The following is a 17,506-nucleotide window of genomic DNA, read 5'->3' as shown; positions in this document are numbered from 1 at the left end:
CAATCCTATTCGCGCTTACACGATTCTATATATACATATATACATATAACTATATATATATATACATATATACACACACCTATTATACATATATACATGTATACATATAAAGTATGTAAGAGTACGTAAGTATATACATAGGTTATATTTATATTTGTACAATACTACGCGACGACGACACGACGACAACGACACGACGACAACGACAAAGAAAACGACGAAGAAGACGACAACGATGATGATGATGATGATGATGATGATGATGATAATAATGATGATAATGATGATGTTGATGATGATGATGATGTTGATGATGATGATGATGATGATGATGATCGCAAGTACATATGTACGTTGAAATTTTTATCGAATCTTTTCTACGATATATTTATTATTTAATTATTATATAACTCACCTACGGCAGCGTGTGCAGTGGCGTTAATATCTGAGGAAGTCTCACTATCACACGAAAACTACACTTTTCACACACTCAAAAACACATTTCGTACAATCAGGGAATCTTTATTGAAAACGAGCCTCCATTGCTTGGCACGGAGTTCCTACGAGCTATCGCGGCGCTACGTTGGCTCGCTGTTTTTTTTTTTGTCATAAACAATATAATTTATATGATTAGCAATACGCTAATACTTCTGACTACCGTAATATCTAAGAATATATTGTCTTCGTACTGATCGACCAATAGCGGAGTCCTCTTCGTTTTGATTCGCTCGATACTACTAGCTTGGGGAATGTTCATTGGTCGGATCATTTTATAAGAATTATTTGATTGGTAGATTATTATACAAACTCTAATTGATTAAATCATTATGTCGATTAAATCATAATTATAGAATTATATGATAATAATCGTGATATATAAATTACATAGCTTAAGTCGGTCAAACATCTTCTTAGTTTTTCTATTCGTCCATTTCAATCGTACCGATAGAATTGTCCAATCGAATCGAATTTAGATATATAAATAGATCACTTTCTGTTGTTTCATTCTTCGATTGCAAATATCATTTTTAAATATCTATCGTTTTTCAATTTTTTAAACAATTATTATATAATATTGATAAATATAATTAATAATAATATTAATTAAATTATTTCGTTAGTTAATTTTAATATTCGATATTTATACGAACAAATTATATATTCTTATGAATTTGTTCTTTTTTTTTTGCAATCATATGTTCGACGTGACAATAAATGATATAAAAAAGATGAAAAATAATAATTGTTGTATTTAATACGAACGTGTTAAAACTATCAAGCAGGTGGCGTAGGAGTGTTACATCCGTTCTAATGGCGTCAGGACCCAAGCACTGTTGTCACATTTTGTTCTACAGTGTTTCAATATTTTGCTTTGTTTATGTTAGTCAAGTTGTACAGGAAAGGGGCAGAAAATCAATTTGGTCTAAAAAAGGTGAATACAAAAAGATGAAAAAAGACAAATCTATTATTGTTATTTGTGAATCAAGTCTTAAGAAATTTTGTGAGTTCTCTGAGTGCAGTGACCTTGGTTTCTCTGTCATTTCTGAGCTCATAAAGGCGCGAAATTTAAATATTAATTTACTTTCAATTCGATAATATTACATTAGCTGTTTGTAAATTTTTTTTAACGAAAAACACATCTAATTTTATTAGGTAACTTTTACTTCATATTTGTACATAATTCAATTACAATTTAAAGAAATAAGTAAAGAAATAAATCCATGAAATGGTGTTATTGATGCCATTAGAAATATTCATGGTAAATAATACAATATTAATTTAATTGTACATAATATAATATTAAATTTATGTTGTCTTTTAAAAAATGACAAAATTACATGATCAAAATTATAAATTTAATAAAAAGAATAATAATACTTTAATACCAATATTAGTAGTAATATTATTAATCCATAGGCAGGATGACCTCTAACAATATAATAATACATATTACCTATCTAACTTTGACAATATGTAACAGAAATATGAAGACAAATGAATTTGTATTACATATATATATTATATTATATATATATATATTATTTTTATTAGTAATATACAACTATGATATATATATACTATTTTTATTAGTAATATATAACTATGATTATATACATATATATATATATATATATATATATATATATATATACACATATGTATATATACTTATAATTTCTTTATTATCAGGTACAAATATTAGCCTCGCACAGATGGGTCAAGAATAAATCTTGAGAAATATTTTTTCAAATAGTATTAGATACATATATTATCATGGAGGTAACAACGGAAGAAGCACAAGCTGTATTATTAGAAGGCATGGAAGGTGCTCAATATATTACCATACAAAGAGCAGACGGAGAATCAATGAGCAAAGGGGTGCCTCTTTTAACATTAAATGGAGAATTAATATCTGAAGGAATGGTAGTTGATATGATTAATGCTGGCGTTGGTACAGATTATGGAGCTGCGACGCAATATTATGAAGCCGATGATTTATTGCCCCATGAATTAACAGAGGTAATAATATCTTATAGAACTATATATAAAAATGTAATATAATTTGTATTGTTTTATATAGGAAGATCGTAAGTTAGCAGCAGCTTTAGTTGCTGTTCAATTGCAACAACAACAAAAACAACAACAACTTCATAGTCAATCGCAACACGAAGATTCGGCACTACCTGACGTTTCTCATTTGGAAACGTTAGCGCCTGTGAATAGTTATTCTATACAAACCGTACCCGAACCAAATCCACCCACCATTTATCCAACTTTACAATCATTTAAAAGAATAGGACATAATGTAAAACAGGAATTTATAAATATTAAAAGTGAATACGATGTAAATGTATCGGCTGAAAGTAGTGAGGATACAACGCCAACTCCTGGACCTAAACGTTCTTTACCTCATAAAAAACGGATTCCACGTAAATTGAAACAACAGACAAAGAAAAATTCTACCAAAAAGGATATTACTAAATCCAATCAAGATTCCATAAACGTGGAACAAAGAACTGAAATGCAAGTTCATGTATTTGAATGTGAATTATGTGGCTCTAGATTTAGTAGCCAATTGAAATTTTTTGAACATTTAAAGGTGATCATTTTTAAAATGAATTCATCCATTATGTTAGATCCATTATATAATTAAATTATTAATTATATTTTAGGTACATTATGAACCGGTAAAGCAAGAAACTAGAATAGCTCAAGCAACAAATACCAGTATCACAATATCAGTAACAGAAACGGTACAGAGCCTAGAAAATACTGTGATAGAAGAGTTTAGCGAACCTGAAGATATTATGGAGGGAATCAGAGGTGTGGGTAAGTATAAGGATACTGTTCTCAAATAATATATATATATATATATATATTTTTTTATTTGTTTATCTTTATATAACTTAAAATAATCTATTTACTTACTTTTTATTAATTAGTGGAAGAAACAGCAGCGCATATTAACGATGAAACGGAATCTCCATTATCCACTACAAATAATGAATCTATGTTGTGGGCTATAACAGATGTTACCGATCATGTACATAGGGACCATGTTAGAACGTCTACTACTACTGAACAAAATTTACACGAAAAAGAAAAGACTGATATCCCGCAGACAGCAAAAAAAAAGAAATCTTTGAAAACCCGAAAATCGAGTGCGTATACGTTCAAAAAGAAAAAAAAAAAAAAAAAAAAAAAAAAGAAAAAAAAATAAATAAATATTTTTTTAATAATATCAACAGTGACTATATAATACTAAATGATTAATTTTTAATGAATATAATATTATATCTCTTAGACGACGAATTAACGTGTCCTCAATGCGATCGATCATTTCATCATAAGAACAGTCTTGTTTATCACATGAGATCGCACAGTGGTGAAAGACCGCATCAATGCGAAGTCTGTGGAAAAAGCTTCTTTGCAGCTAGTGCATTAAAGGTAATTAAATATAATAATAATTTTTTTTTACGTCATAAAACATTTTAATGAAATAAAAATACAATCATTGATAATTAATTTGTCTTTTATAGGTACACAAACGACTTCATAGCGGTGATAAGCCATATAAATGTGAGGAATGCGGTCGTCATTTTAGACAATGGGGTGATCTTAAATATCATTCGACTAGTATTCATTCAGAACAAAAACAATATCAATGTGAATATTGCGGTAAAGATTTTGCACGAAAATATTCTTTAATTGTCCATAGACGTATCCATACAGGTGAAAAAAATTATCGTTGTGAATACTGTAATAAAACATTTAGAGCAAGTAGTTATTTACAAAATCATCGTCGTATACATACGGGTGAAAAGCCACATCCATGTACGGTTTGTGGGAAACCATTTAGAGTAAGAAGTGATATGAAAAGGCATATGCATACACATTCACGAGGGAGATCTGACAGGCCTTTAAATAGAATAATGACTGGGAAAAATGTTGAGGAAGATAATGACAAAGGTGCACAAGCTAAAACTATTCAGGATCTTGTAAGAGATTTAAAACTTGAGGTAGAAGCAACGGGTGTCGTAGAGATTGTCCCACCGGATGATAATCCAGAAAGTATTTTGCCGCATCCCGGTGGACAAACTTTGGAATATACCGTAACAACAACGGCTGATGGAAATTCCGAGAGAGATCCATTGGAGGCGGTTGTTCGTACAACCGATAATATGTATGTATTATTACAATTGATTTCTCAATGATATTTATTGCATTAAAAATCATCTCTTTTTCTTTCCTTTTTTTTTTTTTTTTTTTTTTTTTTTTTTTTTTTTTTTTATTTATTATTATTATTATTATTATTATTATTTTTATTTTTTTTTTCACATTTCAGGCAATACTTTTTTATGTAATTATACATCAAGTAAAATAAGAGAACTGTATAATTTCATCCACGTGAATGTAAGGAAATATCATAAAATGATAAGAAAAATTATGAATAAGAAAATATCTTATTCATTATTTCTTCATAATTTTATTTTTCTCTATAATTATTTCCTCGGATTTTTGTAATTTATGCCAACTGGAAAGTACAGAATAAGAATCCTATACAAAATAAAGGAAAAAAAGAATAAAAGAAAAAAAAAAATAAAAAAAAAAATAAAAAAAACAAAAAAGAAAAAAGAAAAAAAAAGATTGTATATCAATTTAAATACACAATTATAAATATATATATATATATAAATATATAAATATATATATATAGAATATATATATATACATATATATATATATATATATATATATATATGCATATGCACACAACATATTGTAACTACATATGCTCTTAAGGACATTGTATATGTACATTTTTATGGTTAAATAATGCAGCTGTTTATATCGTGCATAAATGTTAAGAAAATATATTTTTTACTTGAAGATGTTTATAGAAATATGTTGGTCCATTCTTTTTCTTACCTACATATAAACCATCCAATATTATTATCAATTTAAACGTCTCATGTGGAAACAACGTTACCCGTAAAAATTTGCAAAAGTTGAACGAAATCTCTTGATTCAAGCGAATCATTTAATTTTTCCGCAGCAGTTTTACTGCTAATTCTATTGAATTTTTAAATATAAAAATATTATTAATCAATTGCATTATAAAAAAAATTTCATAATAATTCAAATAATTATTACCTTCGAGCTCCCCTTGCTCGTTCCCAGTCAACATATAAATCTGTTATTACACCATGTAATCTATTTAAAATATCAGGATCCTTTGTCAATTTTGTTCTAATGTTTTGTTCATTTGCAATTAAATCTTGATACTGCGAACATAAATTTTCTTTTGGATTTGTCTTCAATTCAAATTCTTCAAGAGCATCTAAAATCTTAATTTTTTCAATTAATTCATGAACAGCATCTAATTGAGGTCGGATGAGTTCTAATACTCTTGATATACTTCCAACAGCAACATCTATATGTAACAATAAATGTATAAATATATATATATATATATATATATATATATATATATATATAAATTTATAAATTTTTTTTCAAATATAAAAATGAATAGTTTCATTTGTGATAATAAAATTGTACAAGAAATAGTTCGCAGCGCCATTTATATATTTCTAAAAGCAATCTCTTCCATAGCTTTTAGGAACATTCTTCAGATGTCGCTAACGAATAAGTTCTATCAATTAAAAAAATCAATTCCATATAAATATTTACCACAAAATACTTCTAATTTAATTTTTCGCTTTGTTGCCTCCCTCGTTAATATATCTCTAAGTATTATAATGCTTGATATATTTTCTCCCAAAAATATCGCATTTCCTTTTCTGTAATTAAATGGAAAAAAAAGAAAAGAAAAAAAAAAAAAAGAAATGAAGAATATTGAATTTTTGTCTAATGTGACAAAATAAAAACTATGAAAAACTAACTTATATCTACACTTCAATATTGTTCCGATAAAAGATGATTTATACGTTAAAATGGCTTCATTTTCATATAAATGTGGTCTTTCGGGAACATCAGGTAATACAAGAGAAAGCCACGCATGCATCTGAAAAATGAATAAATAATTAGAATATATTTTATTCTTTATAATGATAGAAAGAAAATGTTTATTAATGTATATACTCTTTTATAAATGTTTACTAATTAATAATTTTTCGATACCTCAGCAACTGTAAAACCACCGTTCAATCTTAATTCATTAAAAGGTCCTCCTGGCAATATATCCGCATCGTCTTCTATGTGTTGTCTTTTATGTAAGGATAATGCATATATAGGTATTGATATTCTACGACAACATTTTGGCTGTACCTAAGATCATAGATATGTATTAATATTATTAGGGAAAAAAGAAGAAAAAAAAAACAGAATAATAATAATAATAATAATAATAATAATAATATTCTTATCTCAAATTAATATTCATAAACAATACCTGTGATGTAACATAAATTTGTAATGTACCTGGTTGGCCTTCAATCGTTCGTAATCTCATTTCAAGACGATTGGTATTAATCTACGTATATTAAAAAATAATATTCGAATATAAATTATTGATTACTTTATATAACAATAATATATATATATATATACATACTTGACATCTATATGTAGCAAGTACAAAGTTTCCTTCCTTTGGATTGCATACGGATAAACTTACTACTGCACTATTATTTTCTACGTCTAATAAAACTATCGGTGTGTCCGATTGTATGAGAATATTATCTATCGATGTATCCAGTTCTATCGAAAGTGAATACGATGCATCTTCTTCGTATAATGCCATTCTATAGGATTGAAAAAATTATGATAAATAAATTTTTTTAAATAAGTCGTTATAATTATTGAAAATATTTTTCATTGTTAAATGTTAAATCATTACCTATGTTTTACGGCCAATATTAAAGGTGCTAAAGGATCGGCTGTAAAGTTAGTAGTTTCTCTTTCCTCGATAAGTTTTTCTTCCAATTGTTGTATTTCAAGTTTCAATTTTGCTACGACAGTATCGCTTTGTCCAGCTTCTAAAAGACCAGGTGGTTTAGTAGTTAGGCCAAATATTTTACCAGAATAGGTAGTAACAAGAACTTCAGGATAATTGGTGGCACCAATGATTCCTCCAGTAACAGTGCTAATACTTTCGCCAGCATTCTATAAAATATTTTTGTTATTTTTTTTTTTTTTTTTTGCAATATGAATAATTCTATATTCCTCCTATTATATGGAGATATATAATATAATATTATATAAATAAATATGTAACATTTACATAACGATAACGTAAACACGGTGACGTATCTTCATCTGGAAATGTAAAGACTTCAACAATTCCATCTTGTCGTCCAATAATTATATCCAAACCATCTTGCAATTCAAATGTATCCAAAGTAGTAATTTCAGATCCCATTGAATTAATTAACCAAGTAATTCTCAATGTTTTATTGCCTTGAAGATTTAATAGACCAACTTTACCATCGATAGTACCTAACAAAACACGTTCCGTTGACTCCGTTTCTTTTTCCCTAATTAAATTGTCCATGTCAATATTGATACTATAGTTAATATAATTTATAATAATTAAAATTAAAAAATTATTATATTATTAGATATTTATATACACTATTAACAGAACCTATATACAGCAAGCACCGTTGGAATACTTGGGAGTCTTAAAACTGTTGGCCTCATAGTACCATGTAAAACACGTACCTAAAATATATAAGAATAAGTATTAAAAGATTAATATTTTGTTGAAGATTATATATATATTTATTTATTTATTTATTTATTTATTTATTTATTTTTTTTTTTTTTTGTTAATACTAACTGCACAATCTCCACAAGCAAGAATGGCATATACCATAGAATTGTCACTTGGTAAGAGTACAACATCATGTAATATCTCCCCAGCCAAATATGAATCTGCATCTTTACAATCATGATATCTATGATAAAGATCTCTAGCACAAGCTGCTAAATTTGGACCAAGCACATATCTGTTCAATATATTAGATAAAAAATTTTTAAATCTTTTTTTATATTATTATTATTATTATTATTATTATTATAAAATATATTAGTATGTACAAATGTATATAAATAGAGATTTCTCTTTAATCAAATTAATTATTAGAAAGAGACAAAAAATATAACTTACAAAGCAGAAATAGGATCTAATAGACTTGTATCAAATTCTAAAAACAATTTTCCTTTTTTGGTAAAACCTTTAACAGAATTTCCATAGGCAATAAAAATCTTATCCCTTGCCATTCCCAAGGAACCTCCAAGAATCATTTTATTAATTTTTGGTCCAGGTAGAGATTTGAATAATGCTTGTAATTCTCCTTTCTTCATACCTATTTTTTTGAAGAGGAATAAAATCATTTTGTTTTTTTTTCTTTTAAATACGGATTATTTAGTATAATGTAAAAAAAAAAAAAAAGAAAAAAGAAAAGAAAGAAAAAGAAAAAAAAAGAATAAATAAATTGGATTATTTACCAAAGACTTGCAGTATACCATCGTGATCACCAACAGCAAATTTTTGTGTTTGTTTAGGATCTGTTGGAGGTAAAATTCTAGTTGTACCACGAGAAGTAACACCAACAGACACATAATCAACACGTGAAAGTGTTAATGTCATTTTTTTATAAATGTAAATTACAAAGTTTCATATATAAATATATATGAATAAATATATATATGTATGTATATATATGTACATGTATATGTTATAACATAATCTTAAAAAATTATATACAATAAGTAAAAAGGATTGTATTAGATTTGTAAGTACTTATGGATCGATTTATCCATAGCGACAATAGAACACAACAAAGTTTATATGAAAAATAATTCTCAAGAGAATACTAAATGGTATACATAGATATTATCCCAAATTTTGATTTACTTTAAGAATTATTATTATTATATCAATATATTATATTATAAAAATCATATACATATATATCGTTTGTTGCTTATATTTGGATAATTTTTTTACTTTAGAATTGAACAAATTTAAATCCATGATACGTTTATTTTGATGTCATATATTTGGCATCCTAACCTAAACTGACATTATATAGAATGAATTATAACGAGAGATAATATATAATATTTTATTTTATAATGAATATTGTAATGATTAATATTTTATTTTTAAAATTGATCGAATTCAAAATCATAATTTATATTATTATTTCGTTCCTAAGATTGAGTACACATGCTATTTAAAATATTAAAAATTTTGACCAATCGCATTGCTCGATCGCCATAATGCTGATAGAAACAAATGAAATATTCTGAATATTGTAATTATGTCCTTAATTTTTATAGAGTAATAAATTTGCAATATTGTCTGATGTTATACGTTGCAAGACAATAAATCCAAAAATAATCCATATAAACACATTGCGATTTATAATAGGTTTATATAATAAATTTATAATCAAAATGATAATAAGGAAAAATATATTTTGCAACAATTAATAAAATTTATTATTAAAGTTTATAAAATATTTTTTTTTTGCAGATATTTCAGACAATTTATTCGTAATAATTTATATCAGAAGAAATGAAAAGCCTTGTACATAACGAATGGCAATCTGACGTATGAAACGTTAAAACATTTTCCTGATTTCTACAATACAGACTACTGACAACTGATAATGAAAAATTACCAAAGAAACATAGAAACGAGGTACCAATTTAAATTCATATATATTGAATGAATTATAATGTGAAAATTTGTTGTTTTATAAATATCTCTTTGTCATCTAGAATGTTATTTAATAATAGATCATGCAATTAGTTTTATAAATTGTTCATTATAAGAAGTAATCATATTTATTAATTATTTTGCAAATATGTTATCAGATTATACTTTTAACAGGGATTTCCTCATTTAAAGTATACCTGGGAATCACTAAAATATAATCAAGAAGAGAAAGTTGAATTTTTTCTTATTACATAAGAAGACAAGAAGTTCAGTTTATATTCTTACAAAATGGCAAGTACATCAAAAATGGATTTGTCAGATTATCATTGGGTTAGTATAATGACATTTATATATTTGATAAAAAAAAAAAAAAAAAAAAAAAGAAAAAAGAAAAGAAAAGAAAAGAAAGAAATTATGAATATTTTTTGTAAATTATTTTACTAAATATATATATATTTTCCTAAATTAGGATCAAATGATGTACAAAGCTGTAGCATATCAACAAGATTTTTATGAATTACTTCCAAGTTGGACTACATATAAAAAGGAAGATGTCAAGTTCATTAAGCAAAATATAGGATATTCAATATTTGGTTCACCTCTTTTTGAGAAAACTTCTGATTCTAAAGATATTTTAAATTTTAAGATTAATAATGCAAATGAAGATACAGAGATATGCGAGGTTATTTGTTATAGTCCTAATGCTCAGGATCTTATTGATAGAATTTTTAACATGATATGGACATATGGTAGACGACTTAAAGATGATAATATAAATTATGGCATTGTATATAATATACTTTTTCGTAATAAAATGGATAAACCGTCAAGGTCAAATGACGAAGAAGAAATAATAGCTATACCTGTATTTAAAATACAGCATTACAATGATAAAACACAAATGAAAAGCAATACGCATAATGAAAACATTTATACTGTTTGGTATATAGATATAAAGGGTAGAGTATACAAAAGTTGGGAAGATTATTTGAAGAATAATAATTTACCAAAATGTACAATGGTCTTTCCAAAAGACGGTTATTATCAACCAAATCCTGAATATGAAATTACTTCCAATAAATCTATTATATGGGTAATCGTTCAAGACTCTTATGTGTGTTCAAGACGGGCAAATATTTTGTCTATGATTAACAATACAATTAATGCAGTAGGGACTGCTGCTGTTGTTGGATTTGGAATTGCAACGATTTTTAATCCTACCTCTCCAATAGTTGCTATTGGAAGTAAATAAGATTTCTTAGTAATTATATAAATTAATTTAAAGAATTTTAAAATGTTCATATATATTGATTTATATTTTATTATTTATAGAAGTGGCAACATTGGTTGCAAGTGGTGCTTGGACGTTTAAGACATCTTCCGTAAAATTATACGATATGGCAGTACACCAAGAATCTATTAAACCATTTAATCGAAATGCTTTGTCCGCTTGGCTTGGTATAGCAGGAAGTACTGTTGGAATAGCGATTTGCGGCAGTACAATCCTCTTGAAAAAAGCAGCTGCAGCAGGTATCGCTGTTAATCAATTAGCCATGTCAACGCACGATGCTATGGTAATAACCAGTATATCAATAAATTTAATTGGCCTTGGTTATGAAAGCTTACATACTCTTGGAAAGTATAAAAAAGAAAAAAGAGTTGATATTCAGGATATTATTTATCTTGGAACTTATCTATTGTTCTTTACAAATTCTATTATAAATATAACATTTGCTAAAGAAATAATTGAATTGACCCAAGGAGATATATTAAGAAAGATTGAAACGGAGTTGCGCAATAATAATTTGCGCCAATATTATGAGTTCAAGAAAATAAAAAGTGATATGGAACCTAATGGTAATAAAATTAATCAGAATGCTGCTATTATACGAGAGCTTAAAACAGTCACAGTAAATGACTTTATGTTTAATAATAATTATTTCGTTTATACATCAAATCGTTTATTAAGCATAGAACAGGGAAAAATAAAGTTAAATGGAATAACTTTATTAGATCCATTATTATTTGTTGCCATGATAGGAAAAAATTTGTTGAAGAACATTAACGATTGTGAAGATCAATCAAATACATATATAGATCAACAAAATACATTAAAAAAATTACTTGAAACTTTATTGACAGATTTGTATGTGAGCAGAAATGATTTAAATACTGAATGTGTACCTACAATTCCTCAATTTCGATTTCTCATAGAGGAATTAAAAAAAATTGATAACTCTGAAAATATATTATCATTTATATTTAACACTGCTGTTACTATATTAAGCAGTGGCAATAAATTGGCATATTTGGTCGAAGGATGTCGTTTTGTATGGGATTATATTAAAATAAATCTGACAGAAGCAGGATATGAAAAGTTTCTTACTGCTAAATACAGTTCTTCTTATAATAATAACAATGTAATGGAACTTTTTTTTATAACGATATTCAATGCAGTAGATTCAATGATTCAATCCTTTTTTAACGCACTTCAAGAATATATACGAATAATACATAAATCTTATTAAGATCATTAAAAATAGAGATGTAAAATTTCTACGATAAATATTATATATATATATATATTTTTTTTTTTTTCTTTTTCCATAAAAATATTATAAACGTAACAAATATATTATTTCTTTGTTTCTTCCATTTTTGTTCTTTTTTTTCCTTTTTTTTTTTTTAGGTATTTAGATTGCTTTCACTATATTATTATATTATGTTATCGGTACAATATTGCTATCTTTTATATATTTATTAATGCATGTACGTTATATTCTTTATATTTATACAGAATTTATTGAATTGATAAACAATAAAATTATTATTATAATACAGAATATTTTTTATAAATTATACTTTCTATCGGTTTTTATCATTGATTATTCCGGAAGTATGGGATGAAGATGAGCGAGACATCATCTGCATTTGGTTTCGAAGTTCATTCTTACGTACAGACCCTCGTTTACCGTCGACGTCGACGCCGACGCCGACGTCGTCATCATCAAAGGCGAAAAAGACTGAGAAAGAAATGCCTTAGGTCCCTTAAAATGATTTCATGCTAAATCAATCATTTTTCTCTCTCTCTACATCTCTCTCTTTCTTTCTCTCTCACTTTTTTTCCTCTTTCTTTTTTCTTTCTAATACCTAAAACTTTTTCTCGTTTGCTTTTCTTAAAAAAAAAAAAAAAAAAGAAATTCAACGCTCAATTATTTATTTATAATGTGTTACTTCTTATTTATTTATTTATTTATGCATTTTTCTGTTTTAATTTTACCATTGGTTTTGTAATTCTTTTTTTTTTTCTTTTTTGTTTTTCTTTTTTCATTAAATTTAAACAAAACATTAATTGCCTGCTTTTCTCTTCCCCGATTGAATTTTATTAGATAAGTTAATTTTTTCAAAACGATAAAATCCTTTTTATTGGATTAATTCTTTTAACTTTTTATCTTATCTCTTCCTAGATAAAAAGATCTCTTTCTAAGTGAATAAGAAGACACGTCGATGATATTCTAAAGAAAAAGAAACATTAACCCTTCCTTATTGGGGTGTGTTGCTTCTAAGACGTAACTAAAAAAGAAGGGTTGTTACCACTGACGATTTACGATTAACCGGTCTAAAAGCATTTCCATCTCTCTCTCTCTCTCTCTCTCTCTCTCTCTCTCTCTTTCTTTCTCTCTCTCCTCCCTCTCTTTCCCTCTTATTCTAAAGCAGGCAAGTTCTTTTATTTAAGGATAGAGGAAGCATTTTCGGTTCCTCTCGATGGCGTTCTTTTCCATCTACGTGTATAAATCAGTTTACTAAAGAAACATTTTACGTCTGTATATGTGAGCTGATATATGACCGTGTGATTCATTAACCGTCTCTGATGAAGCATGTGTTAATGAAGAGAAATGTCCTCTCTTCTATCTACGTTTGCCTATATAAAAAAAGGGATGCATTTATTTTTGACCGTTATCTTTCGCGTTCAAATATTCTCACGACGAAAAAAAAATGATGTTAAATCCCACAAAATCTCTTTACAATAATATCCTGATATATATATATATATATATATATATATATATATATATATATATATAAATTATACTTCGTATAATTAAATGATTAATTATAATTGAAAAAAAAGAAAGAGATATACTTAATCGATCAAGTATAACCCAAAGAAAGAATATACATTAGTAATTATACTTAATAATAATCAATTATATAATTATTATAATAAAATAAAAATTATTATAAATAATATAATTATTATAATAAATAATTGATTAGAAAGAAAAATTATACGTGGTATACTTTTTAATAATTTCATTATATATATATATATATATATATATATATATATATATATATATATATATATTTTAAGAGATATTTTAAAGATAAAAATTAAAGATAAAAGAAGAAGAAGAAGAGAAAAGGGAAAAAAAATCATATAAAGGTGGTACCGCAACGAAACGATTTTCTCCGGAAGAATTTTCTTCAGACAAAACGAAATTCAAGACGGGAGATATAGACTCAGATGGATTATGCAAGCTTTTTCTCGCGTTGGCGCCAACGAGACCGGAGGTGACGCCCTATTTTTCTCTCCGCATCCCCAACCACGATTCCATCCATCATTCCATTCTTCCTTCCTTTCATTCTCTCTTTCACCCTTCTCTTTCATTTTTTCTTTTTTTTCTTTTTTTTTTTTTCTTTTTTTTACTTTCGAATAGCTAAAATCATCCTGCGTGCCAATTTCAAAGCTACTCAACGGACCCTGAAACGGCTGAACAAGTGAAAAGAGAAAAAAAATTTAATATATATCCAAAGATAGAACAAAAGAGTAAGATAGAGCGAGATAGATAGATAGAGATAGAGATAGAGATAGAGATAGAGATAGAGATAGAGAGAGAGATAGAGATAGAGATAGAGAGAGAGAGAGAGAGAGAGAGAGAGACAGAAATAATAAGAGTAAGAAAGAAAGATGAGGAGAGAGAGAGAGAGAGAGAGAGTAAAAGCGGGAGAGAGAAATAGAGAGAGACGTTCCCCCACTCCTTCTACGTTCTACATACTCATTCGTGCTACGGTGCATTTAGAACGTACGGCTGTTTCGTGTGCAAGGACAATAACGATAAATGCGACTTTGCGCGACGGAAAAGTAACATTTAAAATAAAGCATAGAAAGCAAAGATGAATCTTAATGGTTTAAATTGTGAAGGAATTGATTACGTTCAATCGATAATATGTAGATGATTACGTGATTCATTGACATTCGTAGTCGCCTCGTGTTTTATTTTTTCTTTTTTTTTCTTTTTTTTTTTTTTTTTTTTTTGGAAATTTGATTCGGCTCACACACGTAGGTAAGTATATATGTTTCGTCGTTTTTTAATTATTTGAAGTCCACTTAAGCTAACAAGATAGCGTGGAACAGCTGTTTAAATGTTAACGAAATGCTGCAGCCGGTCACGCCTGTCAAAAGGTTACAACGAGGGTCTTTGAGTTATGCATGCAAATGCAAGTAAAACTATCGGTTGTCTCTACTTTGTACATTTTTTTTTTTTTTCATTTTTATATTAATTTATTTTTCGTTTTGTTTCCTTACAATCGATTATCGCGAGGGTATTTTAAGTATCGCTGATTTTTATCCTTTTTCTCTTTCTCTTTCTCCCTCTCTCTCTCTTTCTTTCTTTTGTATTCTTTTTTTTTGCATTTCTTTTCTTACTTTTTTCTTTTTTTCTTTTTTTTTGAAATGTCCATGTTGCAAAAGATTCGAACGACCAATCAGACGTCAGAAGTTGCAAAAATTTTTTTTCCTCTGAAATATCCATCTTGTCCAATAGATTCAAACGACCAATCAGAAGTCAGAATTGGCGAAAATTGGGCGTTGCCTATTTTCTACCTGTACCGTAGTAACCAATCGGCGACGTTCACGGGAACAAACCGTCTGATTGGAGCGTCGATCAAGGTGGAGAATAGAAGTAAAATGGCGACATTATTCGCCATGGCGTCTCTCCTCTTGTCATCCTTGTGACGTTTCTTCATTGTTTTCTCATTGTTTTCGTTTCTTTCACGATAAATATTCAATGATCGTGAAGATTAAATTAATGAAGTAGAAATATTTCTTTATAGTATTATAAATAAGAGAAAAAGGTTCGTATTTTTTTTTATTTCTTTTTTTTTTCGTTTTTTTTTGTAGAAATTTCTTTTTTCAACAAGTATACAAATTTCTACGAATCGCATTATGGTCTCGTGCCTATGGGACACTGCTGAAAAACTAATGATTAATCTTTCGTCGGGAAAGGTCACATAGTTGACGGAGAATCTGCAGGATTTCTGAGGAAAAATAAGAAAAGAAAGAAAAATAAGTGGAAAGATGGAAGAAATAGCAAAAGAAGATGGAGCAAGCTCTCTTCAAACAACAATTCTACTGAAAATGTCGCGTGTCCTATTGCGTTGTCCCATTTTCTTAGAATCTAAACAAAAAGAATTTTTATCGTTTCTTTTAGAAAATTTTGGAAAAAAAGAAATAAAAATAAAAAGAAAAGACATAATCGATTGAAAATAATTAGCTGTTTAAATTTAAAACAAAATAAGATGACGTATCTATAATAAATTGTAGTAGCAGTATTATTTCATGAACAATCCATTTCTAGGTTTTTTTAAATATTAGTATTCAAATATAAGTATAAGAAAAAAAAAAAAAGAAAGAAAAAAAAGCCATCTAAGAGTTTGAACTCGCATGAATTTATCGAATTTACGTCTTCGAGGGGGTATAAGACCTACGTCAATGTGAGTCCCCAGTATGGTTTTGTGATCCCCGATGGCAATGGTTGTGCGTGAGCGAAGATATGTGAAAAGCAAAAAAAAAAAAAAAGAGGAGAGAAAGAAAGTAAGAAAGAAAAGAAAAGAAACAGGGTCTCCTCATGAGGTTGAGAGGGGACGGGGTCCCGAGGGGCCTCTTGGTCTCCTCAGCGGGGGTCGCTTCTTGATGCGCGTTTTTTTAGGTTTTATTTTTCTTACAGTCCTGATCTAGAATCATTGTTCTTTTTCCTTTTTTCCTGGCTCGGAAAAGTATAGAGATACAGATAGATGAGTACTTATATTTCTTAAGTAGATAATATATGTTCTATGTAAGTACGTATGTACTTACTACGCGATATTCTTCATAATGGATTATTTCATTCATAATTCTTTCTACTCTTTCTAATAAATTACGGCAATAATTAGAAATTCGAATTCTATTTGTTCTCTGGAAAGTTTCTAATTTTGAAAAAAGAAAAAAGAAAAAAAAAAGAAAAAAGAAAAATGGTCACCCATTGAAAT

The 17,506-nt window shown here is 27.6% G+C and overlaps 4 protein-coding genes across 19 annotated transcripts in view; 2 read left to right on the top strand and 2 right to left on the bottom strand.

Moving 5' to 3' along the window:
• gw (trinucleotide repeat containing adaptor protein gawky) overlaps window positions 1-587 on the bottom strand; it is a 63,415-nt gene extending 62,828 nt beyond the window's left edge. For 6 of the 9 annotated variants that reach the window (XM_085663331.1, XM_035871737.2, XM_085663329.1 and 3 more), the window contains exon 1: window positions 416-586. The gene's annotated coding sequence lies outside the window, so the exon portion shown is untranslated. Of the gene's footprint in view, window positions 1-415 lie in introns of all 9 variants that reach the window. The other 3 variants (XM_085663333.1, XM_035871741.2, XM_085663334.1) reach the window with 1 other exon arrangement.
• A 709-nt stretch (window positions 588-1,296) lies between these two features.
• Window positions 1,297-4,984, top strand: LOC118443987 (uncharacterized). 2 transcript variants are annotated; one of them, XM_035871751.2, is made up of 8 exons: window positions 1,297-1,432; window positions 2,191-2,520; window positions 2,582-3,100; window positions 3,174-3,330; window positions 3,444-3,662; window positions 3,806-3,948; window positions 4,041-4,684; window positions 4,847-4,984. In XM_035871751.2, the coding sequence occupies exons 2-8, from the start codon at window positions 2,275-2,277 to the stop codon at window positions 4,863-4,865; spliced, it is 1,947 nt and encodes a 648-aa protein (XP_035727644.2). In that variant the 5' UTR covers window positions 1,297-1,432; window positions 2,191-2,274; the 3' UTR covers window positions 4,866-4,984. The 2 variants fall into 2 exon arrangements, with proteins under 2 accessions (XP_035727644.2, XP_035727645.2); XM_035871752.2 differs by lacking the exon at window positions 1,297-1,432 and adding an exon at window positions 1,473-1,653.
• Window positions 4,909-17,506, bottom strand: part of LOC118443986 (BBSome complex member BBS7) — a 37,141-nt gene continuing 24,543 nt past the window's right edge. Inside the window, exons 1-14 of one of the 7 annotated variants that reach the window (XM_035871748.2) lie at window positions 9,479-9,562; window positions 8,977-9,036; window positions 8,636-8,834; window positions 8,306-8,474; window positions 8,111-8,187; window positions 7,748-8,000; window positions 7,364-7,629; window positions 7,079-7,268; window positions 6,917-6,997; window positions 6,646-6,792; window positions 6,408-6,529; window positions 6,196-6,305; window positions 5,656-5,935; window positions 5,279-5,574 (exon numbers count right to left, since the gene is read on the bottom strand). In XM_035871748.2, the coding sequence (XP_035727641.1) occupies window positions 5,472-5,574; window positions 5,656-5,935; window positions 6,196-6,305; window positions 6,408-6,529; window positions 6,646-6,792; window positions 6,917-6,997; window positions 7,079-7,268; window positions 7,364-7,629; window positions 7,748-8,000; window positions 8,111-8,187; window positions 8,306-8,474; window positions 8,636-8,832 (1,995 nt within the window). In that variant the 5' untranslated portion in view covers window positions 8,833-8,834; window positions 8,977-9,036; window positions 9,479-9,562 and the 3' untranslated portion in view covers window positions 5,279-5,471. Of the gene's footprint in view, window positions 5,059-5,278; window positions 5,575-5,655; window positions 5,936-6,195; window positions 6,530-6,645; window positions 6,793-6,916; window positions 6,998-7,078; window positions 7,269-7,363; window positions 7,630-7,747; window positions 8,001-8,110; window positions 8,188-8,305; window positions 8,475-8,635; window positions 8,835-8,976; window positions 9,254-9,478; window positions 9,563-17,506 lie in introns of those variants that run through there. The other 6 variants (XM_085663251.1, XM_085663252.1, XM_085663254.1 and 3 more) reach the window with 6 other exon arrangements.
• Window positions 9,781-12,784, top strand: LOC118443989 (uncharacterized). Its single transcript, XM_035871754.2, has 5 exons — window positions 9,781-9,904; window positions 10,010-10,177; window positions 10,370-10,525; window positions 10,665-11,439; window positions 11,528-12,784. The coding sequence occupies exons 3-5, from the start codon at window positions 10,484-10,486 to the stop codon at window positions 12,721-12,723; spliced, it is 2,013 nt and encodes a 670-aa protein (XP_035727647.1). The 5' UTR covers window positions 9,781-9,904; window positions 10,010-10,177; window positions 10,370-10,483; the 3' UTR covers window positions 12,724-12,784.

Source organism: Vespa mandarinia, chromosome 21, assembly GCF_050613455.1.
Source record: "Vespa mandarinia isolate Hongniang chromosome 21, ASM5061345v1, whole genome shotgun sequence".
NCBI lineage: Eukaryota > Metazoa > Arthropoda > Insecta > Hymenoptera > Vespidae > Vespa > Vespa mandarinia.
Note: the sequence above shows the minus strand (reverse complement) of the source record. Positions and strands in the feature narration are given on the sequence as shown.

Excerpts from the sequence above, each read along its gene's own strand:
- LOC118443989 (XM_035871754.2), top strand. The coding sequence starts at position 10,484 with ATGGCAAGTACATCAAAAATGGATTTGTCAGATTATCATTGG. Across the intron at positions 10,526-10,664 it reads ATTTGTCAGATTATCATTGG|GATCAAATGATGTACAAAGC; the intron begins GTTAGTATAATG and ends TTCCTAAATTAG. Across the intron at positions 11,440-11,527 it reads TCCAATAGTTGCTATTGGAA|AAGTGGCAACATTGGTTGCA; the intron begins GTAAATAAGATT and ends TATTATTTATAG.
- LOC118443987 (XM_035871751.2), top strand. The coding sequence starts at position 2,275 with ATGGAGGTAACAACGGAAGAAGCACAAGCTGTATTATTAGAAGGCATG. Across the intron at positions 3,663-3,805 it reads TTTGAAAACCCGAAAATCGA|ACGACGAATTAACGTGTCCT; the intron begins GTGCGTATACGT and ends TATATCTCTTAG. Across the intron at positions 3,949-4,040 it reads TTGCAGCTAGTGCATTAAAG|GTACACAAACGACTTCATAG; the intron begins GTAATTAAATAT and ends TGTCTTTTATAG.